We start from the raw sequence: 16,837 nt of genomic DNA, 5'->3' as shown, positions 1-16,837 counted from the left end.
ATTTAGAACCATTAATGAATAAATTCCAAAGCCCACGGCACTCACTCCCCAGCTCCCAACCCAGTCGACTTTATTCTGTTTGCTTTGTTTTCTGTCAACTTTTTGATGTCACATTGCCGGGTTTATCTTGCTTTGTGTGCTGGTATTTGATTTATTTTTAGTATCAACACAGCTGAAACATGCAGAATATGGCCACTAATGGAGCACATTTGCCTTCCACGGTACAAACCTGCGGCCAAATACAGAAATCATGGCTAAAAGTGAATTTATGCTGTCAGTGAAGTGATTCGCAATATGACTGTTGAGGCTTAAAAACCAAATGCATTTGTGTGCTGCTGCCAGAGGGTTGGAGTGCATATTAAGCAGCGTAGACAGCTTTATTTATAGAAGAATTTCAACAAAAATTTGGATAATAAAAGAATTCAAATTTGTACTATGTACAAAGGTGTACACCATTTTTACCCAAAATTTACTTAATGTTAACATCATATCTGTATGAGAAAAGAACAAAAACACCAATATATAGTCCAATATAATGCCAACAATATAGTCAAAATAATGACAGATCTATGTCCGCATATTTGTTCAATCGTTTTCTTGTAAATCCAAACCAATTCAAATTTTCGCGCCACATTGGGTTTAAGCACGAAAGAGACTCACTAGCTGTGCTCTTTTATTCGAAGTGAAACCGAGCTACTTCGAAAATTCGTATTTAACGGTCACAAGATTCAAAATAAAGAATAATAAGTTCTAAATTATGGTCAGTTCCTCTTAGCTTTTTGGACTCAGATTACCAAAGCCATTTTAAATGTTTGAATGTTTTTATTTTTAAATAAACCATAACTGTTGCTATCAAAAGGTTACCCAATTTACATAAAAATTTGTATGCAGCTAGTGCAACATAAAAATGATGGAAACAAACACATTTTAGATTAAGATGAACACCCAAAAGTCGCATTCGCGAGCATTCCAGATTGGCTTGGTTTGGCCCAATGACAACCATAACAATGCGAAAACCACGGGCAATTAACTCACCTGGTAATAGCACCCCGTCGCTCTCGAACTGCCCAGTACTCCCCTTTTTCTCCTTCTCCTGGTTCTTCTTCCCGCTTCTTTCTTTATTTGCATGGCCAGCAGAGTTTGAAGTGTCCACTCAGCGCGTCTGCCGAGCGCGCTACCGAACGACCGATCGGATTGCCGGAATGAGGGAACTCGGAATCGGCAGACAGATATTCTCACCTGGCATCATACACTGGGAAGTCAGCCGATCGCAGGTAGCCGATCGCAATTGCGAGTGAGATCGGTATCGATGGGTTAAAAGGGCCGCTCCGGCCGGCGGTTCGAGTCAGTCTTTCGGAGTCGCCTGGCCTGGGCCGGCCTTGGTCTTTTGTGTCGGGATACGTTTCAAGAAGTTGAGAAGTCGCAACAGGTGCTGTTCCCACTTACCCGGCGCCTCACCCCCGCTGGGATCGTGTAAATTAAAGAGGAAGCAGAGAGCGATGAAGAGCGGGCGGCCTGGGCCGCTGCGCTGGCTGCGCCATCTGCTCGACTGGCTCCTGGTGCGTCTACTAAGCCTGCGGTTGTTCCACTACGGGATTAATGATGCCGGGCTGGAGTTGCAGCCCATTCCCAAATTTTTACCCATACCCAGAGTCAAGGGCTTGCCAGTCGTAGGGACACTTCTGGATCTGATAGCCGCCGGAGGAGCCATGCAGTAAATTTTCAATTCTAACTCTCCAACAAACTCCTACTACACCTCACAAACTTTCCCAATTCCTACTCAAACAGCCTTCACAAGTATATTGATGCCCGGCATCGACAGTATGGGCCGATCTTTCGGGAGCGTTTGGGCGGCACTCAGGATGCAGTGTTCGTGTCATCCGCCAATCTGATGCGAGGCGTTTTCCTGCACGAGGGTCAGTATCCGCAGCATCCGCTACCGGATGCCTGGACGCTCTACAACCAGCAGCATGCCTGCCGACGTGGACTGTTCTTCATGTAAGTGGAGTGAGCCAAATCAGTCCGATGAATTGCAAATGAACTACGATCTCTTCTATTTCTGGATGGGAGCAGGGAGGGCGCCGAATGGCTGCATAACCGACGCATACTTAATCGGCTGCTGCTCAACGGAAATTTGAATTGGATGGACGTGCATATTGAGAACTGTACCAAGCGGTTGGTGGAGCTCTGGCGGAGCCGAACCGCGGAGGTGGAGACCACAGTAAATGTTACGGTTGAAACGCTGGAGAAGAGTTGCGGAAAACGCAGTTACGAAGTACCCCAGCTGGAGCAGCAGCTCTACAGATGGTCCATTGAAGGTAAGATAGGGTTTTTAATAGGCATGATTAAGGTCTGCTGCTAAAAATATTTTAAAACATTCATTTTACAAGTTAAAACCGTTGTATACCGTAAATTTAAAAATTGAATTAGTGGAATCCGAATATTATTATTCTTATCCTTTTTATCGATTATGCACGAAAAAAATTAAACGTTCCGTCACTCTCAAGTGCTCTGTTGCATCATGTTCGGCAACACAGTGATCACCAGCCCCGAGATCCAGTCCGCCCTGGACCACTTCACACAGATCGTGCATAAGGTTTTTGAGCACAGCTCGCGCTTGATGACTTTTCCGCCAAGGTTGGCCCAGATGCTGCGTCTGCGTATCTGGAGCGACTTTGAGAAAAATGTTGACGAAGTGCTGCGCGAGGGAGCAGCCATCATCGATTACTGCATAGAACTGCAGCAGCAACACGGGCCAAAAGAGGAACCCCAACTGCCCCACGAGGAAGCCCTCTTCCAGCGACTACAGGCGGCGGAGGTTCCCGCCGAAATGATTAAGCGGATATTTGTTGACTTGGTCATAGCAGCAGGTGACACGGTAGGCAGTTTCAATCCCATATTTCTGTGGTAAGCTGTAACTAATTTCATTTTCTTCCACTAGACTGCCTTTAGCAGCCAGTGGGCATTGTTTGTGCTGTCCCAGAATCAGCTGCTCCAGAAACGGCTGGCCCGAGAGCGCGCTTCTCATGGCTCCCAGCTGCTACACGGTCTGATCAAGGAATCTTTACGTCTGTACCCCGTGGCACCATTCATAGGGCGCTATCTGCCCCAAGATACGCAACTCGGTGGGAACTTTATCGAGAAGGATGTAGGTTAGCCGAATGCTTCTAAGAACTTTGTTTCTAATAGTTTTCCCATACAGACCCTGGTATTGCTCTCCCTCTACACGGCCGGTCGCGATGCATCTCACTTTGAGCGTCCTGAGCTGGTACTACCGGAGCGCTGGTGCCTTGGACAGTCGGAGCAGGTGCATCAATCACACGGCAGCCTGCCCTTTGCCATCGGCCAGCGGTCATGTATTGGACGGCGGGTGGCTTTGAAGCAGCTACATTCCCTGTTGGGTCAGTGTGCTACCCAGTTCGAGATGCAATGTCTCAACGAGCAGCCCGTCGATTGCGTTCTCCGCATGGTCACTGTTCCGGACCAGACCCTGCGTTTGGCCCTCCGGCTGCGAACCGAGTGATACCCATACACGCATTAACGTAATCCTAATATTAACACTAATGCTAGAATTAATCGTAGTCGTAGTTTTCTTAGTTTTATACAAATACATATATAAAAGTCACAACTATTATCAGATCTATGAAAACAGCGCCAACATCAGGTTATAGCCAATGACTAAAGAGCTCAAAAGAAAAAGTCCCAAGATTGGGGAACCCCACAGCATTTGCCCAATAAGCAGTGCTCCGCCGATCGTGACGAGAACGGGAATGGAGCCCAGCTGACGCAGACAGACGCGAGGGGGAACCAACCTTTCGCAGAGGTCGGTGTTTCCGGAACGCTTGTCAAACCACTGCTCCGTCATGGGGGCATACAACAGCTGCCTTGCAACCTTGCCACAGTAGTCATCGCGGGTGTAGTACGCTTGGATTTGGCTGCCATACTAAAAAAGCATCCAAGGGAGAGGATCAGAATTCTGAAGAGGATAAAACTTAAAAAGCCTGTACCTTTTTGTTGATTTTTTCCGAAAGGATATGTAGCAGCCTTACTAGGGGCTTCCATTCATTTGTCTGGATGGGCAGTAGCGCCGGATCAATGGTGGACTGAATATTGGAGGCATTCAGAGACATTTGATGCGGGTTTAGCTTGGATGTATCTAACGAGTCGCTATCGTCAAAGAAACTAAACTTTTGCGTGGTGATCGAGGAGACCGGCGGACATGCCTCCTCAGGCATGTTCTCATGTAAAGACAAATTCGCTTGATCAACCTGAAATAATAAAGATTTAGCAACTAATTTAAAACTTGGTGAAATACTTACATTAAAAGTCCGACAAAAAGCGTCTATACACTGACGAAGAACTTCTGGTATACGACTGAATTCGCGTAGCGTCACTTCGTCCTGGGTGCTTTCGCCAAACAGCTTATTGAAAAAATTAATAAGGAACCCGTCGGACCGCTGTTTCTCGGCAATCTGATTCCGAAGAGCAGCCATATCTCTGAGAATGGAGTTCCGGCTCATGCTAATCAGGAGCAGGAAGTTTTCCATGTGCAACTGCATGGGCTCGCTAAATAGCTTTGGAAATTGGGTACTGACAACCGGAGTCCAGTGAACGCCTGGGGAAAGTGATTTACTGAAAATAGTCATGTGTAAGTGGACATTTTTTTAATGTCAAAGGAAGAACTCACTTCATCATGTTGACTTGCCGCTGGGGAGAGTCAAAGCCGTATGAGTTGCCCGCATTGAGGCGCTCGTACCGCTGAAGGCGATCAATTAGATCATTTTGGGAAAACATCGTGGCCAGGCGGTAGAGCATGAAAGCATTTCGGTACACAGTGTAATCCAGACGTTCGAACCGTGGCAGAAGCTGTATGAAGATGTGCGTATACATTATAAGGTTGTCGATGATGAAGCCATCAAAGCAGGGTGAAATTGGGGGAAGGTAGGCGAGGCCAGAACTGCAATGGAACAAAAATTGGGACGAAAATTAAAATTTTCTGTCATTTAATTAGTTTAATATAGCTCCTATCTATTGCATTGGTATGGGCTGTTACTCACGTCTTGTTGTTCAAAGCTGCCATGGTATAGCGCCACGGTTGTATATAGCTTAACCACAGCTCCAGCACTACCATTAAAGAGCTATCCAGAGGCCACCGGTCGATCAGGCCGCAAATGAAGGCGTAGATCCGAGATTTCACCATGCTCGAGGATACTTTACGTAAACAACAAAGCGAACTGTGATCCTGCGAGGCACCGTTAGCAAAGAAATGGATCTGCTTCACTAGGGTGCGCACGCCGCGTACAAAGTCGCTGCTTGGAAGATGGCGCTCCGACTCTATGTCATAGCGCAGCCAAATGTCCACAAAAAAGTGCAGCACGCTCTCGGAGCGCCAGGCATACGCTCGAGCAGCACTTGTGCTGGCGCCACTCGACTGCGGTGATGTGTTACCAGCGCTGGCATTGCTGGTGGAGCTACCTCCAACACCAGACACATTTCCACCGTTAAGGAACGACGAGGGTATTTTAAGGTACCGTGGTTGCCTTAGTGGCTGAAGGGCCTGTACTGGTAGAGGCTGGGGTGCCTTTACACCACTACTAAAATGAACAGGCTCTATTCGTGCATCTGGAAACAGGGGCAGGAAGTTGTTAAGATACTCGGATACCAGCTTCAGATACACCGTTTTGCTTCGAACGTTGTGAATCTGCATAGCAATGGGATTGATGGAGTGAAGGGGTTGTAGGGCGTACAATACGAAGTGAATAATGTAGAAATCGAAGGCATTTAGCGAAAGCGTTCCCAACTGGTTCCTCAGGGGGTCCATATTTATCAGATCCCCGTAGAACATGGGATTTTGTCCTGCTTGCAGCATGCTCACAAATTTTGCCTGGAAAATAGTGTTTAGTAGAAGAATCTGCAATTAAAGGAGCTATATTTACTGGCAACAGGCTAACATCCAGCTCGAATTTGCACTGATCAGCCAAGAGCCGGTGACACAGATGCATCCAAGACCCACAGATTCCGAAAAACTGGTGCAACACTTGGAACTGCAATGGATTGTTCTCCAGCGTCGTTGTCCGCAAGCCCCAACCCAAGGGATTGCCATTAATCCCGAAAACGGAGTGCACGATGTGGGGATATATTTCCTGGATCTGGCGAAGGGAGCATCTGTCGAACAGGATACTTAGTTCCTGAATGCGTTCCAGCAGCGGAAGACTCAAAACACTAAGCACGCGGCTCTGAAGTTTTAATTATTTCAGCAAGATTACTTGAATAGTTTTGCGCATTTTAAGCTACTCACGCTTAGATTCTCTGGTGGCATCAGCTGTGACATGGTCAATTTTTGAATGCTAAATCAGTGTAAAATCACTACAAAAAATTTATTTAAATTCTAATAAAACTTAGCCGGCGTGTGGTAAACAAACAATAAATATCGAATGTATTCATTCATATCGATATATCGATTGGTTTCCCTTCTCTGTACTCGTGAGTCGTAAGCCTGTACTCTTTTTACAATTTACACAGCTGGGACATTTGTTACATACATTTTACGTATCATTTTAAATTTTATCGGTTCGTACATGGCTACCCAATTCGTACACAATTTCTCATAATTTAAGAAAAAATATCGGTTTAAATGAATATACATTATGAACATACTGTATTTGACTTCTTAGTGAAGAATCTTCTGCATATAAGTGTATTTGTTGCCCCATGTGCTTTAAAGTAGTAAATTAGAATTAAATTTTACGCTAATTACATTTCCTCTTCAAATAAACCATGAAATGTTACTGACTTCATTTTTTGCATTTAATCCGGCGTTTTTGGAAGAACATTAAAGGACAGTGATGTTTTTTATGAGGACTTTTACATTCTAGTATTTTTCATTAAATGCGAAAGTATTTTTGTCAGCTCGTAGTACGGTCACATTGCTATTTCAACCGGCGTTTGTTTGTGTTTATTTTCGTTATTTCACATTTTTTGCAACAAATATGAAGCGAAGGAGCCAAACGCAGGCTCAAATGGCCAAGGATGACAACAAGAAGACCAAGGCAACGTCGGGAGCGCTTACAGTGTCTCAGCTAAGCTCCGATGTAATCTGGCAGGTGGGTACTCCGCTGAGAAGTCTTGGAATGCCTAACCATGGCAGTTTCGTATTTTCAGCTGGCATCGCAATACTGGGCTCCTGACACGAAACAGGATCACCTGCCATACAGCGCTCAGGTGATTGAAAAGATCTATAGCGACGAAATCGCTACCGGAAACGCCGGACACAGTGCCCGCCGAATCAACATGCTGGAGTTTAGCCAATATTTGGAGCAGTACCTGTGGCCTCATTATCAGAGGGAAACTGCCACTCATGCTCATCTCATGTCAATCGTGATCATGGCCAACGAGAAGTTCCGTGAAAGAGTGGAGGTTTGGACGGTGTTTGAGAAACTGCCTGAACAGTATCCATCCTTCTTTCGCCACGTGCTGGAGAGCTGTCTGCCGGCCGACGGTGGGAAAGAGGCAAAGAGCTCACTGCGAGAACGCACTGCTCTGTTGATGTTTCTCAATCACTGCTTCAACAGCATGGAGATCGAGCTGTGCCGCGAACAAGCCAAGCGGTTGGTGTCGTTGTCCATGTGGCACTGTTTACAACCGCGTAAGTAGAATAGCTAATTTATTTTCCATTTTCCCTCTAATTTATCCATAAACTAATCTGAATTTTGGTAATTGCAGGACGTCGCGAACAGGAGCTGCGTGAAGTTCCAGAGTGGCGAAAGTACTGGAAACGGCTGCTCAAAAAAGAAAAGGACATCAAGCCCGAAGTCCTATGGGAGCGCCACTTTATGCAGAACCTTATCATCGACTTCTTGAACATCCTCGAGAGCATACCCGCAGAAGGCCCAGTGAAAGCCAACGTCGTTCATTACTGCGAGCGCTTTCTGGAATTCATCATTGATCTGGAGGCTCTGCTCCCCACGCGTCGCTTTTTCAACACCGTCCTAGATGACTGCCATTTGATTGTTCGGGCCCTGCTTTCGCCGCTGGTTCGTCGTGAGGAGGGAAAACTGTTTGGGCAGGTGAGTGTCAGACTTTTAATTTAATTACTATTTCGTACAGCATAAATTAGTTAAGTTTAAGTACAAATCTCAATGTTAGACATTGCTAAACTAAAAAACACTTAAAGTAGTGTGGGCGGGATAAGGTGGCTCCTCAGTAGTCGTTGCCGTTCATGTAGTGCAACTCATCGCCCCAGTCATTCGCCGAAGGTGGTTCATTGTAGCAGCAGGTTTTCTTTAGCAGGAAGGTAACGTGCCTCTGACGCAGTACGCATATGTAGAGCAAAAGTGGAGCCGTCAGAGCATTCACTACGATGTGTGCGTAAAGTAATCCCTCCAACTGCAGCCAGGTCATGATAAGGAAGAGCCAAGATATTGACATCACCAGCAGCATAAGGGAAAACATTATAAAGCTAGAAAGGATGAGGAAGTTTAGTGATAGGTCAGCAGTTTATTGAAACAATATACTTACTTGGCTTTTAACTTATGCGCGATACGCCCGTAGACGGTTCGCCTATTTATCAGCTTTCTGGTGGTCACAAAGAAGAAAATGTTCACCAAAATGGTGCATGCAATTGGTGCAAAGAATATGCAAATTCCCAGCAACCCGATCGTCTCCTGTTCGCCGACTAGATTCTCTTGTTTGTAGGACTCGGCATCCAGGAAGAAATGGGCAAAGACGGCCATGGCTGCCATTGTTCCCGCGCATCCCCAAGCGTAGGCGGAGTAGTAACAATACTTTCGGCCATCCGTAACCCGTAGGAAGACGTTTCTCGACCGAAATGTTTTCCAGATGTAGTATCCGAAGCTGTTCAGCCAGAAGAAGGCTGCCAGCAAGCTAAAGCACAAGATTATATCCGCAACAATGAAGCTAACGTGGCTGGTCAGTTCGGTGAAGATGCGAACCAGGTCGGCCGCCTGGCTGACCATCAGACACAAGGCAATGGTTGTTACAATGTTTCCCACCAGATCTCTGCTGAATGGATGTAAAATTAACGAATGAAGGGGCTAAGTTCAGAAATTCTCACCTGAGAGTGGGCAGTATGAAGTAGATGATGGCTATAACCAGAAGAATGATCAGTGAGATACCATGGAAGATGGGATTCAGAATCTTGCGCAGCAGGAAGTTCGAATCATTCCACTTGATATTCTTGTGGGCCAAGCAGATCTTCGCGAAGAGTACCTGTTCGTCACCAGTGCTGGAGGTTGCCTGAAAATAGATTAAAGATTAGTCGTCTATTTGAGGAATGGATATAAAGCTTACTTTATCGATGCAGTACAGTCCATGATCGTAATCGTGGAAGAGTGGTTCCAGCGCGCCAACAATGTCCTCCTCGTAGTCCGTTCGAACGCCATTAACCTCCTGGTCTTCGTCCTGGGCATTGGTGTAGTGTCTAAGCCTCCCATCGCCCAGTAGTACTAGCTTATCAGAGCTCTGCAAGATATTACAGCTTAGATTGGCATCAAAAGTTTACTACGCACTGACAGAAGCTCACCCCTAAGTAGTGGTATATGGGCCACATCTGCAAGGAGCCACAGTTGGGAATGCCGATGACGAACTTGAAATCCACGGGCATGTTTTGCAACCCTTCATAGCTGGTGAACATTGGCTTGAAGAACTCTGAAAATGGAAACAGAACATATAGAGAGCACTGCATAGTAAATTATTAAATCTCGATGATCTGCCGCCTTTGTTGGGCCTGTGGACCAGGGGGAAAATTATCTGGCTCCCCTTCTTTCGGCTCGCCTATAAATATTTACAAAGAACGTGAGTTCTCATTCCGTCCCATCCATCAGTTCCCTCTCCATATTTTTTGCAATTTGTGCGGATTTGTTCTCCTCCAATTGCCGCATATGCGATGCACTTTTTATTCGTTCATACTATTGATATGTTAATCGCAGCTAACTGCACGGAAATTGGACACCATGAGTTGATGTGTACCAGATACAATTGTGGGATTTGAGTAATCCTAACGCTTTACAGTTTGATGAAATCATTTCGATGCAATCTAAGGACAATGATTCATAACTATTAGGCCTTGCCTATTGCTAAAAAAATTGTATGTGTCACACTATTGTATGCTTCAAGGTATACATTTTTAATTCTATACAAGTTTTTTATTCTTTATTTCTGGTGTGTAGTAGTTTTAAGCATGGCCACTGAATATTCTGCTACATAGATAATGTTATTTTTTTATCCCAACAACAATATTTTAACACAATGCTAGACCATTTATTGGTAGCCCTTTTTTAATCAAAGCTTTTTATCATTATTTTAACAATTTGTGTACAATTCAAACAAATTTGTAACAATAAAAAACATTATTTAATGTTTCTATTTCGCTGGTAAGTAGACTCTAAGGAAAATGTGTGCCTCAATATTTGGTTGTTAATACTTCTATAAATAAGTGTCCTATTGATGGATTTTCCAGACTTTATTCCACTTCCATAGGAATTTATTTTGGATTAGGGAAGCCAAGGGGCTCAAGTGGATCTCTAATGCCAAAGCACAGAAGCACTCCACGCGACGTAAATCATATATTCCATTAGGAGTGGGGGCATTCAGGCACTCTGTTTGTTTTAAAAACTTGCCAGGGAGAGTGGGATGGACGGGGAAGTGCTGGCTGCGTTCCACTGATCCACTGATAGCCAACAAATGGGCCATTTAATGTTGGGCACACATATGTTGCATGCCAGGGAAAATCCATAAAGTTGAATGGCCAAGCAACTCCGTTGTGGTTGTTATGGCGACTTCAAGGAAGCAGCGGGAGTGAGGAGTTTTCCAGCTGTGGGACTCACCCGTTTCGTTGACCTGCTGGCACTCGTTGTCCACGTGTATCTCGAACTTCTCGCAGCATTTGTTGACCAGCACCACGCTGGGGTCGGGGCTGGGTGCCGATGAGGACGAAGATCCACTGCTGACATGGCCCGATGCCAGAGATGGGCTGAGCAGGAGGAGGGAAGACAGAGGCACCACCAGAGAAAGCAACAGAGCGGAGCAGCTGCATTTTGCATATTGCCGGCCCGCAAAATGCGCGCCAAGCGTTTTCTTGAGCATCTTTCGCACACTCCGACAAAGAAACTAACAGATACCGATACTGCTACCGCTGCCGATACAAATACAAGCACAGCCGGAGGGGCACACAGGTAGACAGCAGCAACAGCAGCAACAGAGGTTGTTGTTGTTTACAAAGATCAGTGCTGAGCCAGAAATGCGTCATCAAGGTGGCAGCAAAGCCGGCTGCGAGCCGAGATCATGACTTGCATGCCAGACCAAAGTAAGGCGACACTTTTTGTGACACACCACGCTCAGGAAGGCACAATTAAACTGTACGGGAATGGGGTAATAAACAATGGCAGCTTAGCTTCCTCGTTAAATGTTTGTACTTGAATCGGAATGGGAATCTGAATCGGAATCGGAATCGGAATGGAATAAAAACACGAAGAAAAGTCAACCGATTCGGAGCGATGTCGGAGAACGAATGACTCTGGCGCGCTCTTAACTTCTAGTGACTGAACCGGGGAGAGTATCTGAGAGCGTAGAGTTGCTCCAACTGAGAGAGTTGCTTGGCCGAACCTCCCTTTCTCTTACTTTCGAAGCAGGGCTTGTAGGCACTCCTATGTGTAGCCCCTGCCTGTCTAGATAGTTCCTCCCTTGCCCCCAGATTGTTTAAATTGAGCGTCGCGACGGAAACCGTCAATTGGAGTAGCGTAAGCAGGAACCGGCGTTGTCTGCTTTTGTGTGGGTTTCTGCGAGGGGCTTTGTTTGCTCCTCCGTCAAGTACCTACCCCTGCCCCGGCGCCTTTCTCTCTCCAGGATATGGAGATAATGCGGTGCGATAAGATTCAGTCTTGTGAAAGCGGGACGCGTGCCTTGTCGCCACACTTGTCGTCTCGCACCTCCACACATGCATACTTGGGGAGCGTGAACGCAGGAGTCACAACAATATTTTAAAGTATTCCTTGCGACCCAAAATTCAACCAAAACGCCCTTCAGTCAACCTTCAGACCAGATTTTGATTGAACCCTCACGCATATTCCTTTCCCGAAAATTCTCAAATTTCCAACCACCTCCTCCCAGTACCGAGGACTTCCGCTCGAGCTAATTAGCACTCCTTTAGAAAGACATCAATAGCTTCGCTTGGTGCTATCTTCCACCAACACCAACACCAACAATATGCGTGTGTGCTAGTGGTCTTGCCCAAACTGATGACGTACCAGCCTTTTTGGAGCAGGCCGGCTTGGAATACCTGCGGTGTGCACCAGTTCTCAAGAGAGAGCTAAGGTGAAGAGAGTTACCAAAAGTTTGCTTGAGTTTGGAGAACTCACGAGTACAGGTAGAAAACAACAAAACATGTTCCGTTCAATGCACGCGGTTGGTGAAACGAACGAGCGGATCACTGCACACGAAACGTATCAAATATTTTTAATTTAAGACTATTATTAATTTAGGACCTTTTGTTTTTATCATACTTGTATGTATATTTTGAGATGCACTTAGTTGAGACTTCCTATTGAAGTTTGAAAGATGAGCAATGTTACAGCGTTTTGCAGATATACTTGTTAATGTTTTTCAAAGTTCATATAACAGTTGATGGCGAAATTTCCCTAAGGGTCGCCCAACTTTATCCAGTATTTTCTATACATTTTGTTTAGTTGCAAGGCTACGGCTTCGTCCGAAGTAAGATTTTCCTTCTTCTATTTTTTGTACATCACGTTATTTTTATTCTTATAACGTCGCCATGAATGTTAAATTAAACGAAATAATTTATTTTATAAAGCTACTGGACATGCTTAAGTTCTACACCCGCTTTGAGATCAATGATGTCACAGGAAACTCGCTAACCGATCATGACATGACCCAATTGCACTACAAAAAGATCACCTCCTTGCAAAGGGCCGTTTTTGCCAAGTTTCCCAGCCTGCGGGTTTTTGCACTTTCCAATGTGGCTACTGTGGACAAAAGGGAGTCATTGGAGCAGCACTTTGGTGGCTTGGATGGCGATGGCCTTCGGCAGATAGCCACTTTCCTCAACCTGGTACCGGAGGAGGTGGTGTCCCCATTAGACTGGCATCGTCTCGATGAACCGTTTCTGCGGGAACTTTTAATTACCCGCCACGAGCGACGTTGCTCTCAGCTCGAGGCCCTCAACGAGATGCCACTGTATCCTACGGAACAGATTATTTGGGATGAGAATGTGGTGCCCTCGGAGTACTACACCGGTGAAAGTTGTCTGGCACTGCCAAAGCTGAATCTGCAGTTCCTCACCCTGCACGACTACCTGTTGCGAAATTTCAATCTGTTTCGTCTGGAGTCCACCTATGAGATCCGACAGGATATCGAAGACGCCATAAGCCGTATGCTGCCCTGGCAATCGGAAGATGGAGATGTGGTCTTTGGTGGGTGGGCGAGAATGGCTCTACCCATTGCCAGCTTTGCGGTGGTCGAGGTGGCCAAGCCTCACCTTGGCGAGAACAAACCGTCAAGAGTGCGAGCCGATGTGGGAGTGACTCTTTCCGTTCGCCGGGAGATCAAGGAGGAGTGGGAGAACCTGCGGAAGCACGACGTCTGTTTCCTAATCACAGTCAAGCCAACACAGCCGTACGGCACCAAGTACAACCACCGGGAGCCCTTCCTTCCTCAAGTTGGTTTGGTCAGTGTTCGTGGCTGCGAAGTGGAGGGCATGTTGGATGCCAATGGTAGGGTAATAGAGGATGGTCCAGAGCCGAGACCGCAGCTTCCAGGTGAACAGAGAAGCTACCGCGTCTGGCTGGACTCCAATCAGTACCGAATGGATATGGATGATTTGCAGGAGGTGAGATCAAAGAGCTCCAAATGATAATTCCCTAATAATAAATGTTTATACTTTTCACTCAGGGAGCCGATGACGTGTACGAGAGCTTCAACATCCTGATGCGCCGTAAACCAAAGGAAAACAACTTCAAGGCCGTTTTGGAGACCATTCGCCACTTAATGAACACGGAGTGTGTTGTGCCGCCTTGGTTACATGATATCCTCTTGGGTTATGGCGATCCGGCAGCCGCTCACTACAGTAATATGTCCAACCAGGAGCGTAGTCTGGAGTTTAACGATACCTTCCTCGACTATAAGCATCTGGAGGATAGCTTTCCTGGCTATGAACTGAAGTGCAGTGTGGGGGTGGAGCAACGCATGCCGCCCTATCGACTGATTTTCGAGGATGTGCCCGTCCAATGTGAAAGCGATGAGGAAGACCAGATACAAAAGAAGGTGGAATTGAGTAAATCCATTGCGGTGCAGCCCTATAAATACGAGGCAAGGGGTCCTTACCCTAGGAACAAGCCAAAACAGTCAGTGTTGTAAATAGGCCAATTACAGATTATGTTAACACTTTATTTATCTTTTAGGAACTCTATTCGATTTACACCCACGCAAGTCGAAGCTATTCGGGCAGGAATGCAGCCTGGTCTGACGTTGGTTGTGGGACCCCCCGGAACAGGAAAAACAGACGTAGCCGTGCAAATTATCTCCAATATTTACCATAACCATCCCAATCAGCGTACCCTGATTGTAACGCACTCCAATCAGGCACTGAACCAGTTGTTCGAGAAGATTATGGCCCTGGACATCGACGAAAGGCATCTACTTCGTTTAGGTCATGGAGAAGAAGCCCTTGAAACCGAAAAAGATTACAGTCGTTATGGTAGAGTTAACTATGTTTTGGCCAAACGAATGGACTTGCTCGAGCAGGTGCAGAAGCTTCAGACAGCGGTCGGAGTGAGTGGTGACAATTCGTATACCTGCGAGACTGCTGGTTACTTCTACCTGTATAATGTAATGGCCCGTTGGGAGAAATTCCAAAGCCAAATGAGTGTACACAGAGAGGTGGCAGATGCAACAAAGTTAAGAAACCTCTTTGAGACAGAGTTTCCCTTTGGCAAGTTTTTCGACGATGCTCCACAGCCTTTGTTTAAGGGCTCCAGCTTTGAGGAACTAATGGACACAGCTACTTCGAATTTCCGCTATATCTCAGACATTTTCACCGAACTGGAGGAATTCCGCGCTTTCGAGTTGCTGCGCACTGGCTTGGATCGCTCGAAGTATCTTCTCGTAAAGGAGGCTAAAATCATCGCCATGACATGTACGCATGCTGCTCTGAAACGTAAGGAGCTGGCAAATCTCGGTTTCCGTTACGACAATATTCTCATGGAGGAGTCGGCGCAGATCCTAGAAATTGAGACATTTATACCACTGCTTTTACAAAATCCACTGGACGGTCTTAATCGTTTAAAACGTTGGATCATGATTGGAGATCACCACCAGCTGCCGCCCGTGATTAAAAACATGGCTTTCCAAAAGTACTCTAACATGGAGCAGAGTCTGTTTACCAGACTGGTGCGCCTCGGTGTGCCCACTGTGGATTTGGATGGACAAGGTCGTGCCCGTTCTAGTATCTGCTCTTTGTACAAGTGGCGCTATAAAAAACTTGAGGATCTGCAGCACATATTTGAAAAGGACGAGTACAAAAAGGCAAATTCTGGTTTCGCCCATGATTATCAGCTAATAAATGTTGATGATTTCAAGGGAGTGGGTGAGAGTGAACCAAATCCTTACTTTTATCAGAACCTGGCGGAAGCGGAGTACATTGTTGCTGTTTACACGTACATGCGCTTGCTTGGCTATCCCGCTGCCAAGATATCCATACTTACCACCTATAATGGGCAGAAGCATTTAATCCGCGATGTTATCAATGCTCGTTGTGGCAACAATCCGCTCATTGGCTGGCCCCACAAGATTACTACAGTGGACAAATACCAGGGTCAGCAGAACGACTATATACTCATCTCGCTGGTTCGCACCAAGGCGGTGGGTCACTTGCGCGATGTGAGGCGTTTGGTGGTGGCCATGAGTCGTGCTAGACTCGGTCTCTATGTCTTTGGCAGAGTGTCGCTCTTCAAAAACTGCCTGGAACTGCAAAAAACATTCAAACTGGTTAGTTTTTAATAAATATAATAGTATTTCAACTATTAATTAACTTTTTTTCTAGCTAACTCAACGACCTCTTAAACTGTGTCTTGTTCCCGGAGACAGCTTTCCTACAGACCGTTTGACTACCGATCTCGTGGGTAATGAGGCCATAAAAACTATCGAGAATATGTCGGAAATGGCACAGTTTGTCTACGAGCGATATATGGCCAAGATGGAGGAGCTTAAGGGCACCTTGCCCACAGAGGAGGAGTTATTGGCCATGCGCAACCAACTTCCGCTGGAAGATGAGGAAAACGCTAATGAAGAGCCGCCAGAAAAACGGGCAGCGAAGGAAGAATCTGTGTCAAAGAAGAAAGCACCCGAGACTTTCAAGCCCACACCAATTGTAAATGAAATAAACATGGACGAGGCGGAGACGAATCAACGGGAGCAGAACCAAGAAGACCCTATAAAAGAATCGCAGGATCAAACTGAAGAGTCTTAGGTGTTACTGAGATGCTCCTATAATTTTATTTGAATAAGTTCCAACAATTTTTAAGTGACAAATGGAAAAAACATAGACCACACCTTTCAAACTAAATTATTATTTACTTATTGAGTGCGGTGATGCGGGTTATTTTCAGGAAATTAATCTTGGTAACTTCCTTTCCTCGGAAGCACGTAGCTAATTCCGTCTTTCTGTCTGCTTCTGCTTTAGCTTCATGTCATTAATGATCTCTTGCAACGCCTCCTTTTCCAGCTCTAGGGACCTAACACTATCCCACACCATAACTTTCTTCAAGCTCTCCATGGTAAATCTTTCCGCATGCCAAAAGCCACAAGA

At 45.9% G+C, this 16,837-nt stretch overlaps 4 protein-coding genes across 5 annotated transcripts; 2 read left to right on the top strand and 2 right to left on the bottom strand.

The window, feature by feature from the left end:
• Window positions 1-1,330: 1,330 nt before the first annotated feature.
• On the top strand, window positions 1,331-3,628 carry LOC6505814 (cytochrome P450 315a1, mitochondrial). The gene is made up of 6 exons (XM_001964385.4): window positions 1,331-1,714; window positions 1,789-1,998; window positions 2,074-2,318; window positions 2,508-2,878; window positions 2,942-3,148; window positions 3,203-3,628. The coding sequence occupies exons 1-6, from the start codon at window positions 1,500-1,502 to the stop codon at window positions 3,521-3,523; spliced, it is 1,569 nt and encodes a 522-aa protein (XP_001964421.1). The 5' UTR covers window positions 1,331-1,499; the 3' UTR covers window positions 3,524-3,628.
• On the bottom strand, window positions 3,573-6,469 carry LOC6505705 (sphingomyelin phosphodiesterase 4). Its single transcript, XM_001964386.4, has 7 exons — window positions 6,299-6,469; window positions 5,937-6,236; window positions 5,058-5,884; window positions 4,688-4,957; window positions 4,320-4,632; window positions 4,008-4,268; window positions 3,573-3,943 (listed from the first exon to the last, which is right to left on the bottom strand). Exons 1-7 carry the CDS (start codon window positions 6,329-6,331, stop codon window positions 3,641-3,643), a joined length of 2,307 nt encoding a protein of 768 aa, XP_001964422.1. The 5' UTR covers window positions 6,332-6,469; the 3' UTR covers window positions 3,573-3,640.
• A 430-nt stretch (window positions 6,470-6,899) lies between these two features.
• On the top strand, window positions 6,900-16,594 carry LOC6505815 (RNA helicase aquarius). The gene is made up of 7 exons (XM_001964387.4): window positions 6,900-7,103; window positions 7,162-7,645; window positions 7,723-8,066; window positions 12,827-13,861; window positions 13,924-14,375; window positions 14,433-16,017; window positions 16,073-16,594. The coding sequence occupies exons 1-7, from the start codon at window positions 6,990-6,992 to the stop codon at window positions 16,496-16,498; spliced, it is 4,440 nt and encodes a 1,479-aa protein (XP_001964423.2). The 5' UTR covers window positions 6,900-6,989; the 3' UTR covers window positions 16,499-16,594.
• Window positions 8,068-11,542, bottom strand: LOC6505704 (probable G-protein coupled receptor Mth-like 5). 2 transcript variants are annotated; one of them, XM_014905281.3, is made up of 6 exons: window positions 10,845-11,542; window positions 9,542-9,666; window positions 9,310-9,480; window positions 9,074-9,255; window positions 8,518-9,021; window positions 8,068-8,458 (listed from the first exon to the last, which is right to left on the bottom strand). In XM_014905281.3, exons 1-6 carry the CDS (start codon window positions 11,101-11,103, stop codon window positions 8,200-8,202), a joined length of 1,500 nt encoding a protein of 499 aa, XP_014760767.1. In that variant the 5' UTR covers window positions 11,104-11,542; the 3' UTR covers window positions 8,068-8,199. The 2 variants fall into 2 exon arrangements, with proteins under 2 accessions (XP_014760767.1, XP_001964424.1); XM_001964388.4 differs by having other exon boundaries at window positions 8,518-9,018; window positions 10,845-11,541.
• Window positions 16,595-16,837: the final 243 nt, after the last annotated feature.

The sequence above is a fragment of the Drosophila ananassae genome, chromosome 2L (assembly GCF_017639315.1).
Source record: "Drosophila ananassae strain 14024-0371.13 chromosome 2L, ASM1763931v2, whole genome shotgun sequence".
NCBI lineage: Eukaryota > Metazoa > Arthropoda > Insecta > Diptera > Drosophilidae > Drosophila > Drosophila ananassae.
Note: the sequence above shows the minus strand (reverse complement) of the source record. Positions and strands in the feature narration are given on the sequence as shown.